The 14,273-nt window shown below is 55.1% G+C and overlaps 1 protein-coding gene across 11 annotated transcripts in view; it reads right to left on the bottom strand.

The window, feature by feature from the left end:
- Positions 1-14,273, bottom strand: part of MYLK (myosin light chain kinase) — a 299,797-nt gene that overhangs the window by 72,317 nt on the left and 213,207 nt on the right. For 10 of the 11 annotated variants that reach the window (XM_021070234.1, XM_021070231.1, XM_021070236.1 and 7 more), the window contains 3 exons: positions 11,220-11,291; positions 9,541-10,775; positions 1,388-1,504 (listed from right to left, as the gene is read on the bottom strand). In XM_021070234.1, coding sequence (XP_020925893.1) covers positions 1,388-1,504; positions 9,541-10,775; positions 11,220-11,291 — 1,424 coding nt within the window. Of the gene's footprint in view, positions 1-976; positions 1,132-1,387; positions 1,505-9,540; positions 10,776-11,219; positions 11,292-14,273 lie in introns of those variants that run through there. The other variant, XM_021070241.1, reaches the window with a different exon arrangement.

The raw sequence follows: 14,273 nt of genomic DNA, 5'->3' as shown, positions 1-14,273 counted from the left end.
CCTGTCTAGAAAGCAGCAGGACTCTGACCTGGGTCGGGGATAGGAGTAAGTACCAGCAGCCTCCTTGCCTCAAAACATATGTTTCCAGCCTGCTTCCGAACCAGCCATGCACTGTGACCCATAAAATCTGTGGGTCAGACTCTGTGACAAACACATTAACAGAACTCCAGGGGGGAACACACGATATTCCTCAATTTCAGCTTTCCTATCGAGTATTGACAGTTTACGTTGTGTTGCCGCTGTGTGAAGTTAAAAACAAGCAAACGAACAAAACTTTTCCTTTCCAGACTCTTTCCTTTTCTCCCATTCCTTCCCTATCATGGATCTCAGCTTTTAGGATCAGGATCTCACCTTAGAAAATCCAGAAGGGAGACCAGGATTTCACCTCGTGCAGAATGCCAGTGACACTGGTTAGGGTTTTAGAAGCCAAGTGATCACATTTGCAGTCGGAAGAACAACGAAGCTGGTTTTCGAGATGCCTTATATGGGCACCAGCCTTTAACGTGTCACTGAGAGTTCCTCACCAGGCATTTCAAGGGCAAGAAATTGTTTTCCCCAAACCACCTTTTTAGAAAGTTAGTTCTAGGCAAGTAATGAAATATCAAAAAAGGCACTGGACCGGGAGTCCCAAAATGGGACCCTGGTCCCGCTTGGCCTGAAGCCTTCCCTCTCTGAATGGCCAGGGCGTCCCAGGCTGTCAAGTGAGGGTGGCAGCCTAAACCATCATGGGGTTGTTCTGCTTCCAAGTCTCTATCCCCAGAGGAGAGTCACAAACACGCTCGCTCCCTGGATTTCTTTAGGACAAGTGCCCTTTCCTCAGGGCCGAGACCCGCCCCTCCTCAGGAAACTCCACTGAGACCTGACAGGCCCCTCCATGTCCGCATCTCTTCCTCTCCCTCTGCTGTATCACGGTTACATTTCTCTTCTTGCAGAGGCAGGCCTGGCCCCTCTACCCAACTACTCAGCCCTCACTCACCTCCTGGAGGAAGTGGCCCGACAGGGACCTCACTCTGCTCCCTCCTCCTCAAGGGTCTGTCCTGCCAGCACTGACACTTGTTTGTTGCGGCTTGTAAAATATTATGTAGTCATTTTCCTGTGGGTGTGTCTTTTCTCCTCCTGCCCTGTGTCCGGCTTCCCTGCCTGGCATGTAAGGGCAGGATGGAGTTTGGGGGGGGGCAACAAGGTGAGAAGCCCTTCCCCTAGCAGGGGTGGGGCCACAAGGCCACAGGGGACCATGAAAAGTAGAGCTCCCACTTCTCTTCCTGTCTCTGTTTTTTGCAGGACATGACTCGACACCCCAAGAGCTAATGCCCTGGGTAGGGATGGCCGCTGGGGTGCAGTTCTGTTCAGATACGGTGGAAGGCAGTGATGGGTGGGCACAACCTACCGTCCACGGTGACTTGGCAGGAGCACTCAGCCTGGCCGGCGCTGTTCTTGGCCACACACTTGTACAAACCTCTGTCCTCGGGCAAGGCCTTCTCGATGGAGATGGAGCACAGTGAGCCTGGGGTGATGGGGGGAGAGGAAGAATTGTTGAGTGGACCCGTTCTTAGTCCAATACCTGCCTGCATCTGGAGCATCACAGGCGACTGTTATTCATGCGGCCGCCTCGGGAGCCCAGAAGTCAGGGCCCTGTGGGAACCAAGGCCCTCTCCCCACCAAAGCCAAGGCACTTTCTGCTGATAACCCAGGTCCAAAATAACTGACCCCTAAATACGCTCCCTCCTGGTACCCAACTCTCACTTCCAGTGAGTCTCTCATGGGGATATAATGGGAAGGGAAGAAGAAGACTGAGAGATAGCCCCTACCCTTGGTGCTAATATCAGCACAACAGCCTGGATGGATGGACCTAGGCACTCACCCTGGATGTCACCAAGGGAGACAAGCAGTGGTCATGCTCAGGGCCTCAGACTACGGTAGGGATGGTGGCAGGTGGGGGTGCTCCGCCAGCTTCCAGCAATGATCCTGGGAGAGGGCATTTCAAGCAAAGAGCTGGGTGGGGGAGGGCAGGGCCTCAGCCCCTTGTCCAGCAGGGACACGGGCCTGTGGGAAGATCTGTTGGGAGGAGATGGTGGCCAGCTTGGGTCCCTGGAGCTGGCTTTTCAGGAATGGTGTCCGGGCTGAGACTCATGGCCAGTGAGGGGCTCTGGGCTGGGGGAGGGACGAGGCAAGGCTGCCTCCCTCAGTCCAGGGTCTTTTGTTTTTTTTTTTTTTTTTTTTTTTTTCTTTTTGCCTTTTCTAGGGCAGCACCCATGGCATATGGAGGTTCCCAGGCTAGGGGTCTAATTGGAGCTGTAGCTGCCAAGCCTACGCCAAGGCCACAGTAATGCGGAATCCGAGCTGCGTCTGTGACCTACACCACAGCTCATGGCAACGCCGGATCCTTAACCCACTGAGCAAGGCCAGGGATCGAACTTGCAACTTCATGGCTCCTAGTCAGATTCGTTAACCACTGAGCCACGATGGGAACTCCAGTGCAGGGTCTTTTGGACCCCTGGGAGAGGGATGGGATGGCCTTCTCTCCCACGGGTCCACCCCTGGCCCAGTACACCTCTCCTGGCCTGGCCAGGGGAAAGCGAGGTCAGGCTGGGCATCTGTAGGAGCCTGGTCCTCACCATCTTAGCTCTCTCATCCCAGGGCTGGCTCATCTCTAGGGGACCCCTCAGGGTGTGGGGAGAGGCCAGCTGAGGACTGGGCCTGCTGGGCCAGGCAGGAGGGCAGCAGTACCCTAGCTCTGACCATCAGACACACAAACAAGCCAGCAGCATGGCGTCCTGCCCAAAGCTGCCCTGTTGTCAGGGCAGCCGTCATCACAGTGGAGGAGAAGAGAGCCAGAGCCCCGTGCATCCTGCCGCCTGGGCCACTGCTCTGGCCACCTCCCTTTCCGCCACAGTGCCCGGCACAAGCCATCGGCCCTGAGCGGGCAGAGCTGTGTGCATCCTAGGTGTGCGTGGAGCACCGCAGCCAGAAGCAAGGCCATAGACCCTGCTCCCAGAGGGCCTTTGATCTCAAAAACATCCACGGCCACTTAGGCAGATGCTCAGACTCCACCAACAAATACAAAGATGTTCAGAGACAGGAAGGGTGACGTCACTTCTGCCCAGAGAGCCTCACTGAGGCTGGAGGAGAAAGCAGAGACAGAATGGTTGTCTTTATTTCTTGGCACCTGGAGAAAGTCTTCAGCAGGGAAACCTCATTTCTGCTGTCCCCCTGGGGCTGGATGGCTGTTCTGCACCTGCCCCCTGTGCTCTCCTTTAGACCCCACCTCAGTACGCTCTCCCATAGCAGAAGGCAATGCCTTCGGCTCTCTTCCCACCATGCCTAGGAGATAGGATTTGCGGAAACTGCCAGAGAAAGGATTTAGGTTGGGGTTTTAGGAAGTCTGTCATGAGAGCAAGAGCCGTGAGGCCCATGAATCAGGGAATGTAGGTAACTGTCTTCTAGAGAGAGAAGTTTCTGTTCATCTGGGAGGCCAGCAGGATGCACAGATGAGGCTGAGAAGAAAAAGATCCCATCTTGCCATCTTCCCTCAGTCTGAGGCTAAGGCTTTGTGAACAGATACCCCAGACCCAACAAACATCCTGGTCAGACCCTTGACTGCTCCTCGGTTTCGGGCCCTCAGCTGCCTTCAGCCTTAAGCCAAACTGGCCTAAAACAGTAGTGAGACCACCTGGAGAGGTAGGACGTGGAGACCACAGCCCTCATCCTTCATGGGGTGGGGAGAGGGGGCAGAAAGCATCAGAGAGGCAGCTTTTCTAAGCTGCTCAGAGCCTGGACCCCTGGCCATGTGCGTGGGCTGGGGGAGGGCCCCCAGGCAGGCTTGGAGGCTGGGCTAGCCCAGATTGAAGAATCTGGTATTTCCTGTGGGACAGCTTATGCCTGACCTCCAGAAGAAAAACCATTTCCCAGAGTTGGTTTTTTTTTTTTTTTTTTTCCCCTGGTAGGGAATTTTGAGAGGAAGGTGAGGGGGATGGGAGCTGTCACCACAGAACCAGGGATCCAATGAATGGCTCAGCTAGCAGGGACCCTGGGAGAGCCCCTCATGGGCATGGAGTCTGACGATCCCCCCACCCCAATCTCGCTCTCTGTGTGGGGAGAGGGGAGGTAGTGTTCAAGGTGGAGGGAGTGGTCCCGAGCCCCAGAGCAGGGGGGGACAGTGGGACTCGGCTCTGGTCACCTCCTTAGGAATGGTGCCTTCCATGCCACCTCTAAGCACCCCAGGCCATAGATGGGTCCCTTCTGTGCCCTGAGCTCACCTTGATCCGAGCACATTTCCCAGGGCGTGACTGAAACGCACACCTCTCTCCCACACTAGCTCTTGGAGGGAAGTGATTGTGTCTGTTAAGAATGTTTTTCCTGAGCCTGGAATTCAGTCACAGTAAGAAAAAAAAAAAAAATTACCATTCTGAGAATGACCAAGCTATATTTCTGTAGCAGGTGATCTGGTAGGATCGATGCAAGAGAAATTCACAAACATTTAATCAAACATAACCTACCATTGAAAAAGGTAATATAGTTTCTTTTTTTTTTTTTTTTTGGGGAATAGAAAAATATAGTTTCTAAAAGGGGGAAAAAAGGCGTTCCCGTCGTGGCTCAGCGGTTAGTGAATCCAACTAGGAACCATGAGGTTGCGGGTTTGATCCCTGGCCTCGCTCAGTGGGTTAAGGATCTGGCATTGCCGGATCACAGATGCAGTGTAGGTCACAGATACAGCTCAGATCCCGCATTGCTGTGGCTGTGGTGTAGGCTGGCAGCTACAGCTCCAATTGGACCCCTAGCCTGGGAACCTCCATATGCCATGGGTGTGGCCCTAGAAAAGACAAAAAAGAGACAAAAAAAAAAAAAATAAAGGGGGGGGAACCCTTCCTATCTCAGAATTCTTTAAGTAGATAATGCATACAGCAATTATGCCTCACACATAGTAGGGGCTGTATACTTCCTTGTGTTTGATGGGATGGACTTACACAGGTTTTGAAAAAGCCTTTTGCAAGATCCCACCCTAGAGGCAATTAAAAATGAATCATCAGTCAACAATAGTAACAAAAATGAATCCTCATTACTAGATAGGGAGAAATGTTTGCCAGGGAGAGAAGCCTGGCCCGGGGACAGGAAACAAGATATAAAGATGAAAGCACTTTTCAGAAGCAGTGCAGTGCTCACTGGCCGGCCACGGGCCTCCTGGTCCTCAGCCAAGGTCTGAGCAGCCTTGCTGCAGGCCCAGAGAGGGCCTGGTGAGGCCACCCTGCAAGCCTGGAGGACAGGCCCACATGGGGAGCGAGAGTACCATCCGCCCTGCAGCTCTGCGGGATGCGGGAAAACCAGGGACACCTCCACGGGTCCCTCCAAGAATTGACAGTCAGCTCAGCTGACTGCCATCACGCCTCTTCTGCTTTCCTCCGTGCTAAATGGAGTGGACATAGTCATGTTTGGGGGGTCCTGGGGGCTATGAGCCCTAGTCGAGCTACAGGGTTCAGAGAGGGCCCCCTTAAAACCTACAAACAGGAGTTCCCGTCGTGGCGCAGTGGTTAACGAATCCGACTAGAAACCATGAGGTTGCGGGTTCAATCCCTGGCCTTGCTCAGTGGGTTAAGGATCCGGTGTTGCTGTGAGCTGTGGTATAGATCGCAGACGCAGCTTGGATCCCGTGTTGTTGTGGCTCTGGAGTAGGCCAGTGGCTACAGCTCTGATTAGACCCCTGGGAGCCTGGGAACCTCCATATGCCGTGGGAGCGGCCCTAGAAGAGGCAAAAAGACAAAAACAAACAAACAAACAAAAAAACAAAACCTATAAACAGCACCCATTAGCAGTACGTCATGCTGACAGAGGTGGGGTGGGGGGTTTGAGCACAAGAGGATGTCATGGCCAAGGGCCTGGGGACAACAGTCTGGGAAGGAGTCTTAGAGGAAGTGAATCTTGATCTTGGATGAGGTAACAGAATGGGGTTCAGTGCAGTGGAGCAAGAAGGGTTTCGAGTCAGGGAGGTGGGGGTGGAGGGGAAGCTCAGTGGTTGTGAAGGATGAGGAAACCTGCTGAGTGTCCCCTTCTCCCTACAAACCCCTCAAAACACCAGCATCCTTACCTCCCTTGATGCCGTTACTGTGACCCAGACACCCACACCTGGACACTCAGGGGTCCCCCCACTCCTTCCTCTCCTTCCCCCTACCCCCACCCCTTCTAAGCCAGGTACCTGGTTCTGTCAATTCCACCCTTGCGTCTTAAACCAGCTAGTCCAGGCCTCTCCACCTTTCTCCCTGACATCTTGGTAAGCTCCTACCTTGTCTTTGGGCACAGAATCAGTCAAAACCCCTAACCCCCAGCTTTGCTCGCACTGCTCCCCATTCCCAACTCTTTCAGGCCTCCCTACTGCCTTTAGAACTGGATTCCTTAGCACGAGAGGGGATGGAATGGGACCATGCCTCCCTCTCCAGCCCAGATGATGCTGGAGCAGGTCTGCTGCCTGTGCCCCTGCCCGGGAGGCCTATGCTCCTCCTCCTGGCCCAGCTACTTGCTGGGAGCCCAGCCTGCCTTCATGTTTCAGATCAAGGCCCAGTGCTGTCACCACCAGCCTTTCCCTGCAGCTCCAGCCCTCAGTTCCCTCTCCTCCTGCTCCCAGAAACTCATCATGGGCACTTGGCTGGAAGAGTTTTATCACCTTGCGTGCATGTCCTCTCTCTCCAGGTCTGGTGAGAGCAGGTCCACTCACACCTCTTAGAGGGCCTGACTCCCTGTGGTGGGGCCTGCTGACATGGCCGCTGATAAGGCAGCTGTTTGATCTGGGCTCCTGAGGATTTGGAGAGTGAAGCACTAGAGCAGGGACAGGGGACAGAGCGTGGCTGCTGTTGTGAGCCCAGGCCGTCTCCCTATTGCGGCAAGGCGGATAGGCCTGCTTCAAGTTCTGCTTCCTTTACTGCAGTGAAAATATCAGAACTTACAAGCTCAGAGGGCACCAGTAGTCTTCCTGCCTCGTGACGGCTGCTGACAGTGTTGAGGAGTAAACAGCCATTCATCTCTTCCCTGGATGGGCAGTGCGGTCAGGGAGCCCATCAGGGAAGGACCAGTATGCTGACACTCTAACAGGGATTAACTGAGAGATGACACAGCTCAGTGGAATAGGCATCGGCACTCAACTGCCTGCAGTCCAGTTCCAGCTCTGTTACAACCTAGCTGTGCAACCTTGGGCAAAGTTCTTAATGTCTCTGTTGGATGGTCAGTATAGGGGTTCTGAGGATTAAATGACGAAAAAGTTTAAGATACCTGGGCCAGTGGGTGGCATGGTTTTCAGTTAGTCTGAGCTGTTCTTCTTTTTTAGGGCCATGCCTGTGGCCTATCACAGTCACAGCAACATCAGACCTGAGCCACATCCTTGACCTACAACAGCAGCTCACGGCCACACTGGATCCTTAACCCACTGAGCGAGGCCAGGGATTGAACCTGCATCCTCATGGATACCAGTGGGTTCTTAACTCACGGAGCCACAATGGGAACTCCCAGTTCTTATTTTTTCAAAGGAGAATTGCAAATATTTAGAACATTTTTTTAAGTTGGATTTGGGGCTATCTCCACCATTCCCCCCCTTCCCACCCTGAGTCTCTCGCTATCATCTCCTTGTACTGGCCTTTTTAAAATTATGTCTTCTTTCTCTGCTTTGGACCCAAACTGTCCTCCTGAGGTGGTTTCTGTGGGAAGTGATGCTGGAGTGGCCAGTGTCAAAGGGTCTCGGTGCCCAGCAGATACGTCACATCAAGGCACTTCCTGGTGTGAGCAGCCAGTGTCTAAGGGCCCAGGTGCATTTTTGAGACCACAGCTGAGGTCTGCTCACACTGCTTCGTTGAGTGGATTGTTTAGAAGCAGCTCTTGGTGGGTCTGCAGGTTCCATGCAGGTCCCAGAGCAGCTGCACAGCTGTGGGCACTGCCCTCACCTGTCCCAGCATCAGCTTCCCCGAGGGTGGTACAGCCATGGACCTCGCGCTGTGCAGGCCTGTGGGACTGCACACATCCTGAGGATGCGGCTGCCCAGCCTCCATCCTGCCCTGAGAGGTCACCACAGGGTAACCTGGGCAGGGCTCCCAGCCAAGGTTTCAGGTCCATTTCACTCGAAATTTTCCAACTGAGAGGGGCCCACGGGGGTGGCAGGGGAAGCCGTGGCATCCACTTTCCTGGACATCTCACCCCTGAGGTGAGGCCCCCATGCTCTCCTGTGGTCAGGCTAACCTGGCAGAGGCAGGGGGATGGCTGAGATGACCTCGGGAGGCCCCTACCAAGCTGAGGATTCTCAGCTGAAAAAGCTATCGGGTCAACACATTAGCAGAAAATCCATTATTTCTCTCTCTCTGGACCAGTTTCCCCTTGATGCCTTCAGCAGGGGTGTCAAAACCCCCAGCTGTTCCAGATTTGCTGTCTGCGCTGCAGAGTGAGGACAGAAACTTCATGGTGAGCTGAGAGGGATCATGATCTCTTCAAATGCTTCATTAGGGTTTTGAGGAGGAAGGAAGGGAGCCAGATGAGGGGTGAGGGCAGGGTGGGAAAGAGAGGGGTGCCGGCAGAGGGCAGTACAGCGGGGGGTTGTGGGGGTTGTGCTTCTGATATCTCAGCTGATCTGGATTTGACAGGACCTGGCCACCAGGGCCTCTGCTGGGGCTGCCCTCTCCCCCTCAAGGGTAAAATGCCACTTCCCCACCAGCTCTGTACCCTGCCCTGTCCAGAGCCACGAGCATCAGCCTGGAGCTCAGATCAGACTCTATTCCAGTGCTGGCCGCCAGAGTGGGCTGTGGGAGGTCTGCTGGCCTTGGAGCGCCCATCCAGGACTGGGATTTGCAAAAACATTTCAAACCAAGTTGAGGGTTCAGAGAAAAAATAAATGCCCACCCCCCTCCCCATCTCTTTTCTAGGTATAACTGGCCCATCTGAGAACTCTAAACCCTGAAAGGCCCCAGATGGCAGGATTTAGGGCCCCCCCTCTCCTCCCCACGACCCAAGAATGTGAAATACCAGCAAACAAAAGTCTCATCCAAATTAGGAAGCGAACGGCTCTGCCTGCCTGCGAGTGTGTGCCGTGGGGCTGCTTGGGATTTCGGCGTCCCCCATGGGTCCCTTCAAACCCACAGTGATATTAAGACTTTGGTTGTTTTTGACCCCAGATCACAGCCTGACATGCATACCCTTCCCAGAACCTAAATGCTGCTCCAAAGGCAGCTCAGCCCTGAGCTCCTGGTCAGCCCCAGGTCCCCCACTTCCAGGCCTGTGATCAGAGCCCTCTTTGGGCCAGAGTTGGGGCATCAGCCTAGGCCTTGGGCTACTCTAGGGGTGCCAGACAGATGCCAAGACCTGGGAATGTGTCTCTGGACCAGGCTCCCACCCCTGCCCCCAACAGTGGAGCATGTGCCCAAAGCCCTGGATGGTACCAATTCTGTGAGTGAGGGGCACAGAGAGTGGTCTTTCCCACCCAGGCTTGGGCTACAAGCACCATCAACAGACCAGGGCTCCAGGAGCTGAAGGTGGCTGGACCCGCACCCCCCTTCCTCCCGGCCCCGATCGTCTTACCTTCTTGGGAGAGGACAATGAACTTGGTGGTCTTGAGTGTCTTCCCATTCAGTGTCCAGGTGATGGTGGCCGGGGGGTCGGAGGATACCTGGCACTGGAGCAGCAGCTTCTCACCCTCTGCCACACGGAGATCACGTAGCTTTTCCTTGAAGGTTGGGGCTGACCCTTGGCTCTCCGGGCTTTTTTCATTATCTGTGGCCCCTGCAGAGCCCCTCTTGTAGTTCACATCATTCTTAACCTCCTTCTTAAGCTCTTCTTTCCCAGCTGGTTTAGGGGGCTCGGCTGGCTTGGTATTACCCAAGGGCTTGGGGGTCTCAGCTGGCTTGGCATTGCCCACGGGCTTTAGGGTCTCAGCTGGCTTGGCATTGCCCACAGGCTTTAGGGTCTCAGCTGGCTTGGCATTGCCCACAGGCTTTAGGGTCTCAGCTGGCTTGGTATTGGCCATGGGTTTGAAGGTCTCAGTTGGCTTGGCATTGCCCACGGTTTTGGGGGTCTCAGCTGGCCTGGTGTTGCCCACGGGTTTGGGGATCTCGGCTGGCTTGGCGTTGCCCACAGGTTTGGGGAGCTCGGCTGGCTTGGCATTACTCAAGTGTTTGGAGGTCTCGGCCAGCTTGGCATTGCCCATAGGTTTGAGAAAGCCTGAAGGCTGGGCATTGCCCACAGGCTTGGGACCTTCTGCTGCCTTGACATTCAAAGGCTCAGCATTGCTGCTACCATTCTCCGCTGGTAATTTTTTCTTACTGCCCAACACCGAGCGAAAATCTGGGGTGGCAGGTTTTGGAGGGGGCAGCTTCTCAGGTACGGGGGTCTTGGGCGTCCCCTTCTTGGCCAGGACCGAGCGGAAGTCCACCTGCTGGGGGCTATGCACCTTCCTCTCTTCCTCGGACACAGTCTTCGGCTTGACTTGCCGCTGCAGATTGGCGCGGAAATCCATCTGCTCGGCAGGGATCTCCTTCAGGTCCTCCTCAGACAAGGTCTTGGTGCTCACCTTCTTGCCCAGGAGGTCGCGGAAGTCCAGCTGCTCCACCTCCTGCTGGCGGATAGCCTCCTCGGTGTGCTGCCGCGTCTCCACGCGCCTCTTGAGCACCCCGCGCACGTCCTCGCCGTCTTCGTCCTCGGGCTCACCCTGCCCTCTTGCTGGCCAGCCGGGCCTCAGGCTCCCGTAGCCGTCTCTGCCAGCACCACCACCATCAGCACCAGCTCCTTGGCCCTCACAGCTGGCAGGCTCCCTCCCCCTGCAACCAGTGAAGGGAAAAAGGAAAGTAGCAGGAGCAAAAGGGGCTGGGTAAGAAAGAGACGTCAGGGGAGAGCAAATCCCAGCGGGAGGGAGGGAGGGCAGCTGGGAGGGGAAGGGGAGGGGGCTGGCCAGGCCATGTTTATAGAAGGGAACTTTGGGGAGAGGCGCTTTGCTTGCTCAGTTGGTTTGTTACATCGGTAATGACTTCAGTAGCCTTATAAGGGTGTGTGCAAAAAAAAAAAAAAAAAAAAAAAAAAAAAAATCCCCCCTCCCTGCTCTCCCTGCTCTCATTCCCCTTCCAGTCTCTCCCTCTTGGCTCGGGCAGCCTTGGCTGGAGGACACAAACAATCTGGGGCTGCGGGGCTGGGCCTGCTGGGACCAGGAGGAAGGTGGGTGGGTGGTGGCACAGGGCCTGGCCGGGCAACCCCTGGGGGGCACTCACCGCAGGGGGGCTCTGGCAGGGCTGCTCTGTAGCACCAGGGACACCTGGCAGCTGCACTCGCCAACCCGGTTCCTGAAGGAGTCAAAGGATCAATACAGATCAGGAGGCTTTCTGGGCCAAGGGCCTACTCAGCTGAGGGCTGTGAGATGGGCAGGGCCAGCAGGAACTTGGCCACAGGCTGGCCGGCTCCAGGGAAGATGGAGCCATGGGCTTAGCCGTGACCCTGACACGCCCACACCGGACCTAGATTTAGGGCAGGATCCTCCCCCACCCTGATCACTCATTATTTTTCCAGCTCTCATTTAAAAAGGGGAACAAAAATGGAGTTCCCATTGTGGCACAGTGGAAAAGAATCTGACTAGGAACCATGAGGTTGGGGGTTCAACCCCTGGCCTTGCTCAGTGGGCTAAGGATCTGGCATTACCCTGAGCTGTGATGTAGGTTGCAGATGCGGCTCGGACCCAGCGTTGCTGTGGCTGTGGTGTAGGCTGGCAGCTGTAGCTCCGACTGGACGCCTAGCTTGGGAACTTCCATGTGCTACGTGTGTGGCCTTAAAAAGAAAAAAAAGGAGGATGGGGGAGGGGGGAGAATCTTCTGGACAATAAATAGCTAAGGTAGGCATCCAAAAGTAGGAATACCTTTCAGTCAGTATATTACAAAAATAATGCAATCAATCAATCATCCACTCAATCAAGGAAAAGTAAAGACTAAACCTGCTGGAGTCTGTGATGGCACTGCTTGGTCTAGACTGTGCAGCCCTGGTCAGCCTGCCCAGTGACCTTGAGCCCTGCTCCTTTAATAGAGAGGTGGTTATTCCCTCTCCCCACAAGCTGCTCCAACTGCTAGCTCCCCTGCACCTGCTCACAAAGTAAAAACACCCTCCAATCCCTACCCATCAGCTAACACCCTTGGATGACAACTTTTGTATTAAGAACCTAACCAGTGTCTCCCTTCATGGGTGACTCCTTCTGTCGGGTGGGGAGGGCTCCGGATTCTTCAACTCATGGTTGAAACTGTTGACGATCAGCTGAGGGCCCTCTGCTGGGGAAGGAGGCTGTACCATGCTCCGTGCTGCCCTGGGCTGACAGCAAGCACCGCAGCCCTCCGACCCCCGGAGGCTGCCATCTGCTGGCGTTCTGGGGCTCTGACCAGCCAAGAGGGAAGCGGTGGGGGCAGATCTGAGAGCCAAAGGAGCTGGCCTGGAACTAACTACTTTTTATGTAGCACCCTCCAACTTTCAGGACTCACGTCTACTCTCCTGTTCCCACAACAGCCCAGGGAGGTCCAGAACATGACCGTAGGGGTGGAGGGGGAGTGCAGGCGTTTCTGGGATGCAGTAGATGTGTGTGCGTATGTGTGTGGGGGGTGTCTCCCATTCATTCCCTGCCCTTGGCCATCTTGCTGGCACTTCAGGGACTGACACGAGCCCCAGATCCTACCTCAGACATAACACAGCTCACATAATCCATCTACTTACTCTTGCAGCAGCTCTGAGAGGTTGGGATAACACTGGTTTTTTTTTGTTTTTGTCTTTTTGCCATTTCTTGGGCCATTGCCATGGCATATGGAGGTTCCCAGGCTAGAGGTCAAATGGGAGCTGTAGCCACAGGCCTACGCCAGAGCAACAGCAACACGGGATCCAAGCTGCATCTGCAACCCACACCACAGCTCACGGCAACGCCAGATCCCTAACCCACTGAACAAGGCCAGGGATCGAACCCGCAACCTCATGGTTCCTAGTCGGATTTGTTAACCACTATGCCATGACAGGAACTCCAAGGGGTAACACTGTTTTTATAGGTAAGAAAAATGAGGCTTATAAAGTTTAAGGAATTTTGCCTAAAATCACAGAGCTGGCTAATAGGACCTGGGTCTACTTGAATCCAAGACCTGTAACTTTCCCATATCACCCTACAGAGCTCATCAGCACAAATCTAGTCTGGGAGGTGCGTATCTGTGTGTGTGGGTATGTCAACCACATGTATCTGGGCTCTGCCTGATGGGCACCTGTGCCCGCCGGTCTGTGTTTGGGAACATGTCCACACGAACGAGTCATTTTCACGTGGACAGAGAACTGAGTGTGTGTTCACATAGCTCTGCTGATGCATGTGGGTATCCGCCTGGCTTTGCCTGGCCCCCCTCCCAATGGAGGGCCAGCTCCCGTCAGAGGCTGGCAGCCCACAGTGTGGCAGACAGTTCTCAAGGGTCCCAGGGGCTCCATGCTCACTCCAGGCCCTGGGACCCACTGGAGAGAAGGAGAGGTTGGTCTCTTGGGCTCTCCAGCCCTCCTCACCTGCTGGGGTCCCCTCCTGGCCACCTTCCCCACTCTCAGGCTCTCAGGGATGCAGATTCAAGGTTCAGGGAGCCTCACGTCTAGGGTGTTTGAGGGCCCAGGGTGCTGCAAAGGAGCATAACCAGCAGGTAGGCACCTCCTCAGAGCCAGGCCCTGCAAAGCTGGGAGGCCCTCAGGGCACCCCAAGAACTGAGCACAGAAGATAATGGGACTGGGGTCAACTTGCTGAATAACCAACCATGGGCAGTCACTTGAGAGTGAGGGCCACCCCCGGCACCCCGCTTCTGCCAGGCTGATGGCCAGTAGAGGCCACTCTGTTCCCCTGTTGCATTCAGGCAAGGTACAGGGCCCGGGGTTGGCATTGAGCAGGAGGACGGGGTGCCCTAGGGCTGTGTTTTCCCAGGAGCCCTCTTTTCCTCAGCTGAGTTTCCTTCTGTCACAAGTAGAACACAGTCTGGGTGCAGAAAGCAGGAGCAGATGCTGGCCCGATGGTCCTCCTTTACCCCAGGCAAGCCCCTCAGAGGCTCGAAATGGTGCGGCCCTTTGAGCTCTGTCTTTCCATGGCAGAGGCAGGTTGGGGCTTCTGCTGTCTATGACCTGACTTGAAGGCGGTGGTGCAGGTAGCCTGCTGCTCAGTGCTTGCCAGCCTCACCCTGCAGTAGGTACCCAGGCAGTACAAGGGGGTGGATGGGAGGCAGAGACCTTGGGATGCCCTGGCTGGCCTGCTAAGTAGATCAGCCCTTGCCCAGATTGAGAGGTCG

This window comes from Sus scrofa, chromosome 13, assembly GCF_000003025.6.
Source record: "Sus scrofa isolate TJ Tabasco breed Duroc chromosome 13, Sscrofa11.1, whole genome shotgun sequence".
Taxonomy (NCBI): Eukaryota; Metazoa; Chordata; class Mammalia; order Artiodactyla; family Suidae; genus Sus; species Sus scrofa.
This window is presented reverse-complemented; position numbering and strand designations above follow the sequence as displayed.